Source organism: Oncorhynchus kisutch, linkage group LG28 (assembly GCF_002021735.2).
Source record: "Oncorhynchus kisutch isolate 150728-3 linkage group LG28, Okis_V2, whole genome shotgun sequence".
In the NCBI taxonomy this organism is placed as follows: domain Eukaryota; kingdom Metazoa; phylum Chordata; class Actinopteri; order Salmoniformes; family Salmonidae; genus Oncorhynchus; species Oncorhynchus kisutch.
The window spans coordinates 4221591-4236105 of record NC_034201.2 but is presented as its reverse complement, the minus strand read 5'-3'; the positions used below and the strand labels follow the sequence as shown (position 1 = coordinate 4236105).

General features: G+C 43.2%; 1 protein-coding gene across 1 annotated transcript in view; it reads left to right on the top strand.

Annotated features, from left to right (window-relative positions):
- Window positions 1-14515, top strand: part of c2cd2l (c2cd2 like) — a 44882-nt gene that overhangs the window by 25006 nt on the left and 5361 nt on the right. The window contains exons 3-14 of the mRNA XM_020464532.2: window positions 2389-2484; window positions 2645-2764; window positions 3459-3566; window positions 4442-4555; window positions 4925-5036; window positions 5126-5258; window positions 5475-5539; window positions 7910-8031; window positions 8281-8449; window positions 9703-9810; window positions 13626-13759; window positions 14047-14272. Coding sequence (XP_020320121.1) covers window positions 2389-2484; window positions 2645-2764; window positions 3459-3566; window positions 4442-4555; window positions 4925-5036; window positions 5126-5258; window positions 5475-5539; window positions 7910-8031; window positions 8281-8449; window positions 9703-9810; window positions 13626-13759; window positions 14047-14272 — 1507 coding nt within the window. The remainder of the gene's footprint in view (window positions 1-2388; window positions 2485-2644; window positions 2765-3458; window positions 3567-4441; window positions 4556-4924; window positions 5037-5125; window positions 5259-5474; window positions 5540-7909; window positions 8032-8280; window positions 8450-9702; window positions 9811-13625; window positions 13760-14046; window positions 14273-14515) is intronic.

Sequence of the window (14515 nt, the reverse complement as noted above, 5' to 3'; positions counted from 1 at the left end):
CCAAACTTTTGGATGTTTTTCAAAGGTTTTCAGAAAGGAAAATCTATCCTGATGGACCTTATGGGTCCTCATGCAAATTTGTTCAGCATGAGGAAAGACGCCTACATACAAAGTTTAAGTTTAGTAGGTCAAACGAGGTGGCGGATATGAGGGTTTAAGTGAGACTGCTTGTAACTGCGCCACCTATAGGCCAATCAGTGACTTTCTTTTTGACAAAGTTTCTCGTGACCTTTAGTTTCTATGTCCCTGGCCATTCCCAGCCCTAGGCAGTGTCATCGCCTTGACCCCAATTATTATTTTATTTTTTCAGCCTCATTTACCTGGTCCTCCATCAGTGCAATCAATGGGAATATGACAATGATTTTGGGCCTTTGACAATCCATTTCTTTGAGTACCAGCAGGGGCTGCTGGAAAATTAAACTCTTCTCAAACCCTGTGGGAAGAATCCTGACAAAGTCTTCTCCTCAAAGGAAGGTCTTCAACACTGAAAACTGTTCTTCTTTCAGAGCATGTATCTCCTCCAGTCTTTGTAAAATTGCTTCGATAGCAACACATTTTTTCTCCAGTAGCCGCCGCCATTGTTTGCTTAACTTCCACGCATGTTGATAAAGTCATCAAGTAGGCCTGCTCTGGCCCAACCCATCGGTTTCTGTGGCCAGTCAGTCTAGAATGTGTTCACATTTTAGAAGGGGTCGGGAAGGGTGTCACATCCAGACTCCAATCGGAGAAGAAACATTTGGGGGGAGTGGCTGGGCATTTGGCAGGAGAAATGTGGCCAGGCAAAAACTGAGGTACACAGTAGGTTAGAATGATTGAGCTGACTACCTTGTTTCTCCCTTCCATGAACCTCATGCTGCATCTATTTTTGTCTCCAGCCATTTATGTTGGCACAATATCTCCTTCCGAACCTCTCTCACCACACATGCACAAACATGCACACAAGCACATGTGTACTTAGACACACAGACAGACACACACACAAAACCTGGCCGCGTCACACCAGCCACCTTTTGCCTCCCTGCAGTTCCATTTGATGGCGATTTCTGTAAGACGATGAGCAACACATGCTCTGACAATAGGGGATTTGTTTCCCCCTCCCAGCTCTCTCCTCCTAAGCCAGTTAAAGCTACCCATTGAAACTTAACTTCTAATCCTCTGTCACCGGTACACAGAGATTCACAAAGGGGTCTCCAATCTCAAGTCATATTCGGGGGGGCGGCAGGTAGCATAGTGGTGGGCCAGTGACCGAAAGGTTGCTGGATCGAATCCCTGAGCTGACAAGGTAAAAATCTGTCATTCTTCCCCTAAACAAGGCAGTTAACCCATTGTTCCCTAGTAGGCCATCATTTGAAATAAGGATTTGTTCTTAACTGACTTGCCTAATTAAATAAAGGTTAAATAAATCAAAACAACTTAAATATCAGACCTCTGCTCTGAATCTAGTTGACTGGGTTATGTATTACAAATTGGCAAAATATCTAGCAGAATTTGATCAACACGAACTGACAACTCTCCGACTGTGGGATTTGGTTTTCATCATGGAGACCAGAGACTAGGATGCGATTGCTGCTGTCAACCACGTGCACCTGGTCTGTGATGGCACTGGCCCTGCCCACAATACAACAGGGAAATGAACATTAAAATAAGCCTTTTCAATGAGCGTGCCATGGCAGCCGGGCTACTGGAGCATTCAGAGCATATGTTTAATCTCCTTGCCAATTCCTATGCACTTGCCAACAGCACAGAGAATCTAACTGTATTTTCCTTTTTACTGAAGTGACTGCAGTCTTTGCTCTGTCATTCTCACATGGAACAGATGGTGGTAGTAGACAGACAGACGTATGGGAGAACCTGTGTAGTATTATGCCACAGAATGGATTCAATGGGGACATGAAGTCATGGGTCTTGAACTAATGTACTATGACAGAGAATGTGTCCCTATCCTTACAATAAATATATTCTGTTGGTATTGCAAGGAAGCATTTGCATTTTTCACATACAAGCAATGGATTTGTGTCAGCCACATGCTTTGCATAGGCATTGTATCTCTCTGTATCAGGTGGTACGAAGTGCTGGGAATTGTTTAATTGATGGGAAGCATATGCAATTTGTTTCAAGAAGGAGTGTTACTAGAGGTACTTTTCACTGCAGGAAAAGCTCAGAATCTGATGTATTTGCATTTCAATGAAGTCAAGTCATAGTGAGGTCTCTTAGCAGCTGTTGGAGTTTAAGCCTGAGCAGGCAAGGCCATGCAAGGCCAACTCTATTATAATCTGTATCATTGCTACAAAAATCTGCTTAAATACTTCCTCCTTGTGTGTTTAAGCCCTCTAGATTAGACTGATGTACAATGTCTGATGTTTTAGCTTTTTGCTCTCTCTTCCTCAGAGCTCCATCCAGATCACCTTTGACAACAGTCTCCAGCTCCCTGCCTCTGCTATTGTAGATAGTGTGACCTGCACAGAACAATCACCTACCACTATGGTGAGTATCAACTAAACATGCATGCCTTTTCTAGAGGTTAACATGATATAGAACCCATGATGTGTTTTTTTTTTTTTATCAAGACAAGACTTCTCATAGATCCATTTCTTCTAGGACATTATAGATTCTAATGGTGGTCTCTTCCCTCTCCCTGCTCCAGGTCTTACAGTGTAAGTGTGCGGTTGACACTGTAACGTTCCCGGTGACTGTCACCCAGCAGTCACCTGCAGCTGTTTCCATGGATACCTACCAGATCACCATAAAGCCAATGCTGGCCCAGGTATGACACATCACCATGGTTTTGCATTTGTAAGTTTGCATGTGTGTGCCTCTCAAAAAAAGTTAATGGAATGGTGTATCTGCGTTGGATGAAACCTCATAGGTTTACGTATGCATATGTAAAATCACTTTCATTAAAATGAACTCTCCCACGCTTCATGACTATTCCATTGAGTTGAGCTATACTAAGTAGGGATAGTTCACTGAAATTACAAAATTACATTGGTTTCCTTACACTGTAAGCAGTCTATGGACAAGGTATGAAAGCAATCCATGCTTTGGTTTTGTTTACCTGGCCACTGTTTAAAATGCTAACTTTTTAGCATTTGTGGCAATAATCCAATACAGGTCAATTTGCACCTTTTGCGCTTCATGTCCAAATCATCCTAAAGTATCCAAATATGTATTGTGTAACTTAATGAAGTTACTTTGAGATGGTTTGGACATGAAGTGACAAAATGCTAATATAGATACCATTGACTTGCATTGGAGTTGTGCCACAAATGCTAAAATGTTAGCATTTGAAACAGTGGCCGAGTAAACACAACCAAAGCATGGATTGCTGTCATACCTTATCCATAGACTGCTTTCAGTGTAAAGAAAGCAATTTGTCCTTTTGTAATTTGGGTGAACTATCCCTTTAAACCAGCTTGCGACTGCCTGTAACATGCCTGTCCCCCTCTCCCCCCAATCAGTTGGTGGTGCGTCTGGAGGAAGTAGAAGAAGAGGGTCTGCTGGTGTCCTGGACTTTCTCCCAGCAGCCGATCTCCCTCACCGTGGCCCCACGCAGGATCCAGAGAGAGGTGAGAAACAGTCACACTAAAGGTCCATTTATATCTTACCAAGTCTAAAGAATGAAGTACCGTCGCTAATATGTGAATTAAATTCGGAGCGTGTTGGAGGCCGTTGGTTGAAAATTTCCCCCTTATGGAGAATCTGATGGTCTCATCGGTTTGGCCTCCTATTGACACTAGCAAATTACGAGGGTTCTATTTGTATTCTTTATTTATTTAACCTTTATTTAACTAGGCAAGTCAGTTGCCCAGTTTTCAATGACGGCCTAGGAACAGTGGGTAAACTGCCTTGTTCAGGGGCAGAACGACAGATTTGTACCTTGTCAGCTCGGGGATTCGATCTTGCAACCTTTCGGTTACTAGTCCAACGCTCTAACCTGACGCCCAATAAATAATATAATAATACTCGTAGGAAAGGTTTTCATCTTCAGCTCACAATCTGTCGATACTATACTATTAGAAAGGTACATTTTTTTAAATTATTTTTTAAAACTTGTGCATATTATTTTGTATTGCAAGGTATTACTACTGCACTGTTGGAGCTAGAAACACAAGCCTTTCGCTGCACCTGCGATAACATCTGCAAATCAGTATTCATGACCGATTTGTTTGGAACCCTCTATGGAAAAGGTTCTACATGGAACCCAAAAGCAAAAGGGTTCTACCGGGAACCAAAAAGGGTTATTCAAAAGGTTCTCCTATGGGGACAGCCAAAGAACCCTTTTAGGTTCTAGATTGCACTTTTGTTTTCAGTGTGGAGCCCAGAGTTTTTTTTTCAGTCCAGGTCACCATACACCTAAACTGTTTACTATCTAATATATTTTAGTCTGTTTGGTGTACTTCTTGGTGGCAGGTAGCTTACTTTAGTGGTGTTTTGTGCTCAGGAGAGTGATGCAGAGATAGACCCGGACATGATTCGGGAGCTGGTGAAGGATACTCTGTTCAGCACACAGCCAGCCATGATCCTCAACCTCAGGGCCTGTGTGTCCAGCACTACGGTAAGACCATTGCACTACAACTACGCTGCAAGTGTTTTCCTTCCATTAGAGTTGTTTTTAGCCTGCTACATCAGACTAGAAGCATCAAAACTGAGGCAGAAATCAAAAGCAGCAAGAGCTCACATCACTGACTTGATGCTTCTGCATACGGAATAGCGTGTCTCATTGAAACGCACCCAATGTAGTCAACTGCGGCTAGTAGGCATGGGAAAAACCAACATGCGAAACATGCAGTATAATTACCATTACCACTGGTAAAACCAGATTTCTAGGATGAACCAAGATGAACCAAGAGCTATGAATAAATGTTTTATGTTCTAGTGATTTGACTCTCTGGTCTTTAATTCCATTTCTCTCTTTGACTTCCAGTTCCCCAGGGCAACAGGCCTAACCCCGACAGGTCTGACCCCCCCGTCCCAGAGTTTACCCCCCATACGAAGGCTCCTGCTTCGCCAGCTCAGGGGAACCTGCCTCAGAGCAGGTCAGCTATATCACATCAGCCACGACCCACCATCTTCTCCCAAAAACCAGAGTCGATTACTGTGTGTGTTTGTGTGTGTGTGTGTGTAGCCAAGTCATGCAGTTCAGGGGAGCTGTGCTGTACCGTGAGCCTGGACCAGCCATCAACAGAAAGGAGGACCTGCTTCCTGCCTGCAACCCCCAGCCCTGACACCTCACTGGACTGGAGTGAGGACATCTCACTGTAAGACAGCTAGCTATAGCCCAGCCAGCCGCTGGCAGTCACACACATACGACCTGATTCTAGATATGAATTATTGATATTTTACAACAGAAACAAACTACAATGATATTACCATCAAGTGAAAACTCTAAATGGCATGCACTCATTGTTTGACACTGTTATGCCTACTGTGAGTCTAACATACTATCTTTGATTATCTGTGATTGTGTTCTGCAGGGATCTGGCTCCAGAAACCAAAGAGCTGAGAGTGAGAATGCTGGAGAAGACCACCAAGGGGGAACGTAAGGCTCCTCTCAATTAGATACTTATTATTAAAGGTCATAGATTAATGAGAAATTGCCAATCTACTTTTGTAAAGTCTATAGACCCTCTACACCAGTGGTTCCCAAATGTTTTATAGTCCAGTACCCCTTCAACCTCCAGCTGCGTACCCCCTCTACTAGCGCCAGTGTCAGCGTACTCTCAAATGTTTTTTTTTGTTGTTGCCAGTATTGTAAGCCTGCCACGCACACTATACGATACATTTATTAAACATAAGAATGAGTGTGTGTCAACCTGCCTCGTGGGAAGTGACAAAGAGCTCTTATAGGATCAGGGCACAAATAATAATATAATAATCAATCATTTTTCTCTTTATTTAGCCATCTTACATATAAAACCTTACTTGTTCATCAAAAATTGTGAATAACTCACCACAGGTTAATGAGAAGGGTGTGCTTGAAAGGATGCACAGAACTCAGTGTTGGGTTATATTGAAGAGAGTCTCAGTCTTAAATCCTTTTCCACACACAGTCTGTGCCTGTATTTCGTTAGTGAGGGCCGAGAATCCACTCTCACATAGGTACGTGGTTGCAAAGGGCATCAGTGTCTTAAAAGTGCAATTTGCCAAGGCAGGATACATTGAGCGCAGCCCAATCCAGAAATCTGACAGTAGCTTTTGATTAAATTCAATTTTCACAGAACCCCTTTTGCAATTTTGATGAGGCTCTCTTGTTCAGATATCGGTAAGTCGACTGGAGGCAGGGCATGAAAGGGATAACGAATCCAGTTGTTTGTGTCATCTGTTTCGGGAAAGTACCTGCGTAATTGCGCACCCAACTCACTCAGGTGCTTCGCTATATCACATTTGACATTGTCCGTAAGCTTGAGTTAATTTGCACACAAAAAAATTATACAATGATGGAAAGACCTGTGTGTTGTCCCTGTTAATGCAGACAGATAAGAGCTCCAACTTCTTAATCATAGCCTCAATTTTGTTCCACACATTAAATATAGTTACGGAGATTCCCTGTAATCCTAGATTCAGATCATTCAGGCAGGAAAAAACATCACCCTGATAGGCCAGTCGTGTGAGAAACTCGTCATCATGCAAGTGGTCAAACAAGTGAAAACTTTAATCTCGTCTCTCAATTCCAAAATACATGTCAATACTTTGCCCCTTGATAACCAGCGCACTTCTGTATGTTGTAAAAGCATTACATGGTCACTGCCCATATCATTGCATAATGCAGAAAATACACGAGATGATGTCTTCCTCTTCTGCAAACCACTGGAAACGGACATATACCAGGAGCTGTGCCAGGCCTGCCACGTCTGACTCATCCAGCTGTAACGCATAGAATTCACTGGGTTGTATGTGAAGCAGTCATTTTTTCAAAACATCTCCTGCCATGTCACTGATGCGTCGTGAAACGGTGTGGTATGATGATAGCATTGTCCCAACCATATCCGCGGCAGCAGGGAGAATTAAGTCCTCCACAATAGTATGGGGCTTGCCTGTCCTCGCCACTCGGTAGCTCACCATATATGACGCTTCTAGCCCCTTCTTATTAATGGCATCTGTTGCGTCTTTATAAGGACACAAGGCGAGACCCAAATGCAGACACAGGAAGCAGATGGTTGAGCTCCGATATTTATTAATCCAAGGGGTAGGTAAAAGGTAGGTCGGGGACAGGCAAGAGTTCAATAACCAGATCCGAGTCCAAACAGTACAAGGGGATAGGCAGGATTGAAGACAGAACAGGCAGAGTGGTCAGGCAGGTGGGTTCAGAGTCAGGACAGGCAAGGGTCGAAACCAGGACTAGAACCAAAAGAGACTGGGGAAAAAAATAGGAGCAAGGAAAACCGCTAGTTGACTTCGCAAACAAGGCAGGACAGGAAACAGGGATATATACACCGGGGATAATAAGCGACACCTGGAGGGGGTGGAGACAATCACAAGGACAGGTGAAACAGTCTGACAGTCTTAATTCTCGCTCAAACTCCTGTGTTTTTTTTCTTCAAATTGGCATGTTTTGTTTCTAAATGTCTGTGAAGAGTAAAGGTTTCCCGCGAGAGAGTAACGGAGTAATGGATGTTAATTATTTGACTAGGCTACCTGTATTTGACATTGTGTTGTTATTTCGCTGAGCACTGGATGGTTTCATTTTATTTTGGCAGTGAAACGAGGCTATTCAGGCGAGAGAGAAAAATCACCCAAATGTATAGCCCTGTTTAAAAATAAAAATTTTATGTGAATCAAATGTTTATTTGGCGTACCCCCGACGGCATTGCGCGTACCCCATGAGCACAATTCCTGCCTGCATTATAATCCAAAACACTGTGATGTTGTCTTCTCTGTATTTCTATGCTTAGTCTTTCTCTTTTGGCAGAATTCTTGTCTGGCTTTGCCTCGCTACCCTTGGACCTCACCCGCAGAGCTCCTACTGGTCAGCATGTGCTGTCAGTCAGCCCAGGGCACGGCCTGGCACCCAATGCTACGGTCACCTTTGAGGTGAATGGCATGTGATAGGTGGAATGCTGTTCCATAGTGTGTAGATAATAAGTTGGTGTGTTACAACATAGATGACATAGAAATACAATTACAGAACATTGATTTGAATGGAGAGTGTTCTCTCTTATCATATCAATGTATTGTGGAGCACTCCACATGATAATCCTAGAGGGTAAAACATAGTACATAACAATACTTCCAACACAGTCCATAACATTAATGGTAATCTGGGTCCCTCTCCACCTGTAGCTGGTGTACCTGGAGGTAGTGGACCCCCTTGGAGCTCACTACACCACGCCCCTCCGCACCTCTATCACCCCGACCAAGAAGGTGGATGTGGACCGGACCATCATGCCAGACGGCACCATCGTCACCACCGTTACCACCATACAGTCACGACCCAGACCGGGAAAACTAGGTACAGTAGGTCTGGGTGAATTAGCATATGGAGGGGCTGGAGAGTGGACTGTAGCTAATCATAATTACATATGATATTGATTTCTTGATTGTACTGATTCTATGAAAAAAAGAGGATTGCAACCCTGCACCCTGCATGCCAATCAAACCATTTCAAATTCCATATATGAAGCAAACCAGACGGCATAATTTTTTTTTAAATTTTTTTTATTGACGAATAGCCAGGGACACACTCCAACACTCAGACATGATTTAGTGAGTCCACCAGATCAGAGGCAGTAGGGATACTTATCAAGGGAACTGTCAACACTTTGTTCAACACTTTATAAGCCATAAAATACACATTCTCCCTATTCCATATGTTTAGAGGTTAATGTTGCATAGGCAACATTAACAGAACATTCTGAGCAGTAGATCTCGTCTTTCATTTTGACTCAGAAAGTGATCTTGACTCAGAAAAGGTTGGTGACCACTGCAATAGAGCAGTGGTGTAAAAATACTTTAAAGTACTTCTTAAGTGGTTTTTTGGGGGTATCTGTACTTTACTATTTATATTTTGGTTAACTTTTACTTCACTACATTCCTAAAGAAAATAATGTACTTTTTACTCCTTACATTTTCCATGACACCCAAAAAGATGGGTGTGTGAATTTGTTTGAATTTGACCATTTTCCTGTCAAAATGTAATGAGTACTCAGAATGTACGCCTATGCAACATTAACCTCTAAACATATGGAATAGGGAGAATGTGTATTTTATGGCTTATAAAGTGTTGAACAAAGTGTTGACAGTGCTGAATAAACTAAATCATAAATCTACTCATAAAAACATCAGCTCTTTGTTGTATTCGCTGTAGTCGCTCTCTAGTCATGGTTTTTAAATCTCATAGTATCAACTTTGCTGTGCATTTTAGGCTTCTTTTTACAGTCTATGGCTTGAGGAAATCTGATTGGCCAGCGGTAGGCCCATAGGTGCACTTAATTTGCTCTCTGGGCTTGCCGGGTAGGTGGAGTTCTACCTTCAGACACATGAAATGGTTCAAAATGGGAACACTTTGCCTTCCCGGTGCTAGGGGCTACTGAATCAAGTGCACCTACGGCCAACAGCATGAAAAAAAACGCAAGGCTTTATCATTGGGGTTTTTATCAAAATGTTTGGTAATCGACAAGGAATGCGTTGGAGATCAACGAGTTGGTGACCACTGCTCTGTTGCTTCTATTGACCCTCACATCCTCTGTCTCTGCGTTTACTCAGGTGACTCTCCCTCGCGGTCCCCGTCCAAAGTGGAGGTGACAGAGAAAGGGACCATATTCCTCACTGATGGCTGCCATAGCAGGACCAGCTCCAGCCCTACTCTAAGCAGTGAGTTATGTTCCTCCATTGTTTCATAGCCTGGTCTCAGATCTGTTTGTGCTGTCTTGCCAACTCCTATGGTCATTGTTATCGTCATTATTATCACAAACAGATCTGGGGCCAGGCTAATGGCTCCACACTCCTCAACACTTACTTCCACAGATATTTATTCTAGTATTTTTCAACATGATACATCCAGTGGGTCCTCATTTAGTAGTTGTGTCACGTTATGGTGCATTACAGCGCTTGCCGTTATGTCTCATTCAAGGCACCAGAGGGCATCTTTGAGCACATCTACTCCAGCCTGAGTTAAATAAATACTGTGGTGAGCAGTAGTGGTGCGTGGGTCAGCTGTATGTTCACCCGCACCCGCAATTGCTAATAACCCATCTGCAACACATGATATATGTGAAAATCTTAGGCCCGCACCCGACCCTAATCCTCAAATATAGAAAATGTGCTGTAGGCTACAGTTAGACGCCAGAAAGATTTCTTGACAAGGGGTGCAGGATTTTTTTGTTGTTGCCTAATTTTATATATGTTTCTGCTTATAATTTCCAACATTTTGGTAGGCTATTTGTTAGTCAACTTGTCTATAATTAGATACATGCATCTTCTCTTCTGTCATTACATGTTTCCCTAGAAGACTTCAGAAACCCTTACTCACCAGAATGTCATAAATGATCAAATGAATGCTACAATCTAGTGGACATCAGTAAAGTGTTCTGTCATCTCTGCTTCTTTCGTGGTGCAAAGATGTTTAGCAATAACTCAGCCCCCAAAAATGTGAAAGATTTTTTGACCGGTGGTAAGGAAATAGAAAGCTGTGAAAACGATCCAACATGTTTCTGATGAGATTTCAGTTTGCATATATTATGTGGTTGAAATACTATCAGCTTTTATGATGCTGATAAAGACAGCACAGACGGTCCCTAACTGTGCATTCACATTCTCTCAAGCTTAAATGCTTAAAGAAAGAAATCATATATCTCCACTCTTGTTCCCGAGTGAAAATGTACAATTTGTGTATTATTTTACTGCAAGAAATGCTTAATTCTGCAGGAGTTAATATTAAGACTATGTGAGAGGTTATAGACCTACAGTCAGTGTAATAATTAAAACATAAATTGGATAGCACTTTGATAGACCAGAGCCTTAGATATGCAGTTTTAGAAACTGTTCTTCATTTTGTAAGCATTACATAGCAAAGTAGCCAGAAGGTTGTGGATTCACAGACCACTGTGGACAAGGGTAGGGGTGAAATGATATCCATTATAATAAAAGCACTGCATGAATCTATCATGTTTTTTGCGGTCTGAGGAAAAAATTGCTTTTCATAAATGCATTTCATGTAATTCTGCATCATTTTACATAACTGGAGACAGGCAGAATATATCTATTTTTTTCTACCACAACAGAGCATGACAGCGAATGAGCTCTTGCTGCAGCACCGGAGATGTTTGATTACTACAGTGGCTTGCGAAAGTATTCTCCCCCCTTGGCATTTTTCCTATTTTGTTGCCCTACATCCTGGAATTAAAATAGATTTTTTGGGGTGGGTTTGTATCATTTGATTTACACAACATGCCACTTTGAAGATGCAAAATATTTTTTTTTGTGAACCAAACAAGAAATAAGACAAAAATATTATGTCAAAGTCAATAGTTTGTAGAGCCACCTTTTGCAGCAATTACAGCTGCAAGTCTCTTGGGGTATGTCTCTATAAGCTTAGCACATCTGGCCACTGGGATCTTCAAGGGAAAACTGCTCCAGCTCCTTCAAGTTGGATGGGTTCTACTGGTGTACAGCAATCTTTAAGTCATACCACAGATTCTCAATTGGATTGAGGTCTGAGCTTTGACTAGGCCATTCCAAGACATTTAAATGTTTCCCCTTAAACCACTCGAGTGTTGCTTTACCAGTATGCTTAGGGTCATTGTCCGACTGGAAGGTGAACCTCCGTCCCAGTCTCAAATCTCTGGAAGACTGAAACAGGTTTCCCTCAAGAATTTCCCTGTGCCATCCTTCAAATCTGAATACAGATAATAAGCTGTTGGTCAAAGATACCTTTTTTTTTAAAGTAGGGGTGTGGATCAGAAAACCAGTCAATATCTGGCATAACTAACATTTGCCTCATGCAGCGCCACACATTTCCTTTGCATAGAGTTGATCAGGATGCTGATTGTGGAATGTTGTCCCACTCCTCTTCAATGGCTGTGTGAAGTTGCTAGATATTAACGGGAACTGGATCACGCTGTCGTACACGTTGATCCAGAGCATCCCAAACATGCTCAATGGGTGACATGTCTGGTGAGTATTGTCACGAACCGGCTTGAAGTCCGTAGCAAGAGGAGACAACGTGGAGATTAGGAATAACAAAAATATATTTATTAACTGAAGTAACGTAAATACAATTAACAATGGTGTGTGTGTGTGTAGTCAGTAATCAGTCGTGTAAGTGAGTGGTTGCATCCATAAATGTGATAATGAGGGGTGTTGAAAGGTGCCAAAGCAGACAAACAAAACAGTCACAAAAATGCCACAACCAAAATCAGTGTGTCTGCATGGAGAGAGTCTCCTCAATGAATGGGGAAGAGGTGTATTTATCCCAGGACACACCCGGGCCAAGGTGTGTCCCATGTCGCTCACCACCCTCCCAGCTCCACCAACTGACATCCTGTTAAGGAAAGCAAGAGCAAAGAGAAAGAATTCGGCAGACAGAGTGGGAGGGTTGTCACAGTATTCAGGCCATGGAAGAATTGGGACATTTTCAGCATCCAGGAATTGTGTACAAATCCTTGAGACATTATCATGCTGAAACATTAGAAGATGGTGGCAGATGAATGGCACGGCAATGGGTCTTAGGATCTCGTCACGGTATCTCTGTGCATTCAAATTGCCATAGATGAAATGCAATTGTGTTCAATGTCCATAGCTTATGCCTGCCCATACCATAACCCCACCGCCACCATGCGGCACTCTGTTCACAATGTTGCCATCAGCAAACCGCTCACCCACAAGACGTCATACCATCTGGCCGGTACAGTTGAAACCGGTATTCATCCGGGAAGAGCACACTTCTCCAGCTTGCCAGTGGCCATCAAAGGTGAGCATTTTCCCGCTGAAGTTGATTACAATGCCAAGCTGCAGTCGGCTCTAGACCATGGTGAGGACGATGAGCACGCAGATGAGCTTCCCTGAGACGATTTCTGAGAGTTTTGCAGAAATTCTTCGGTTGTGCAAACCCACAGATTCATCAGCTGTCCAAGTGGCAGGTCTCAGACGATCCCGCAGGTGAAGAAGCTGGATGTGGAGGTCCTGGGCTGGTATAGTTACACGTGGTCAGCAGTTGTGGGACCGAGTGAACGTACTGCCAAATTCTCTAAAACGACGTTGGAGGCGGCATATGGTAGAGAAATGAACATTCAATTCTCTGGTAACAGCTGTGTTGGACATTCCTGCAGTCAGCATGTCAACTGCACGCTCCCTCAAAACGTGAGACCTCTGTGGCAATGTGTTGTGTAACAAAACTGCACATTGTAGAGTGACCTTTATTTGCCCCAGTACAAGGTGCACCTGTGTAATGCTGTTTAATCAGCTTCTTGATATGCCACACCTGTCAGGTGGATGGATGAACTTGGTAGAAACTACATGATGCGTTTATATTTTTGTTCAGTGTAATTGCCTAACTCCCCCCTTGCAATGGTGTGACGCGGTCTACCACGACCTGCCACAGTTTACCGCAAATGTGCTGCGGCATAACTTCAACTTTTAATTGAGGAACAACTGTGTATGACTAGTGTTTTGTGACTGTTTGTGTCTAGCTGATAGTCCCCTGTCCAATGGGCTGGACCCGGTGGCTGACACGGCTATAAGACAGCTGACGGAGAACGCCAGCAAGGTGTCCAAGAAGACTCCCACTAAACGGAGCACGCTCATCATCTCTGGCGTGTCAAAGGTTAGAAACAAACAGTGGTGTCCAAACCATAGAAATAGAATCTAGAGCAGCTAGCTGTTCTCTGCCAATCTCACAACACACTGCGCTGATGGGTCTGGTGCTGGAGTAGCTAGGAATACATATATTGTGTACATACTGTATATACATATTGTTACATTTAGGTTTTGTAATCATGTAGGACATTAGTTTCATTAGGCTCACATAGAAGTACCGTAGTTTGGGCCTCAGTGTTTGAGCCTCAGTGTCTGTCTCCTGTGGGTGAAATTTAAATGAATTTAATACCTCAGGTTCCCATCTCGGAGGATGACTGTGGCCTGTCTTGTGGCTACGCTGCAGCCATGGATGCTGCCCTGCAGGGAGGAGGAGCCTCCAACTACTATGGGGCGGGGCAACATCAGGAAGCAGACGAGACCACGCCCTCGGATGTGTCTGAGCGGCCGTCTGTCGATGACGTGGAGTCAGAAACGGGCTCCACTGGGGCCCTGGAGACACGCAGCCTCAAAGACCATAAAGGTACCAGGCTGCCAGAGCCCTGGCTGGGCCTGCTTCAGACCAATTCTACTCAATCTCCATGGAGAGATACTCTGGCTGTCCCGAGTACTTCTCTCTGGAAATGTACAGTATTTTATAGAATCAAGAAAATACGATAAGAGGAAATTGTGTTGTGGTTTGCATCATCTTACGAGGATAATTAGATGTGGATGTAAATGAATATGTGAATGTTTTGATATAAATTTACGGTATTTATGTAAACTG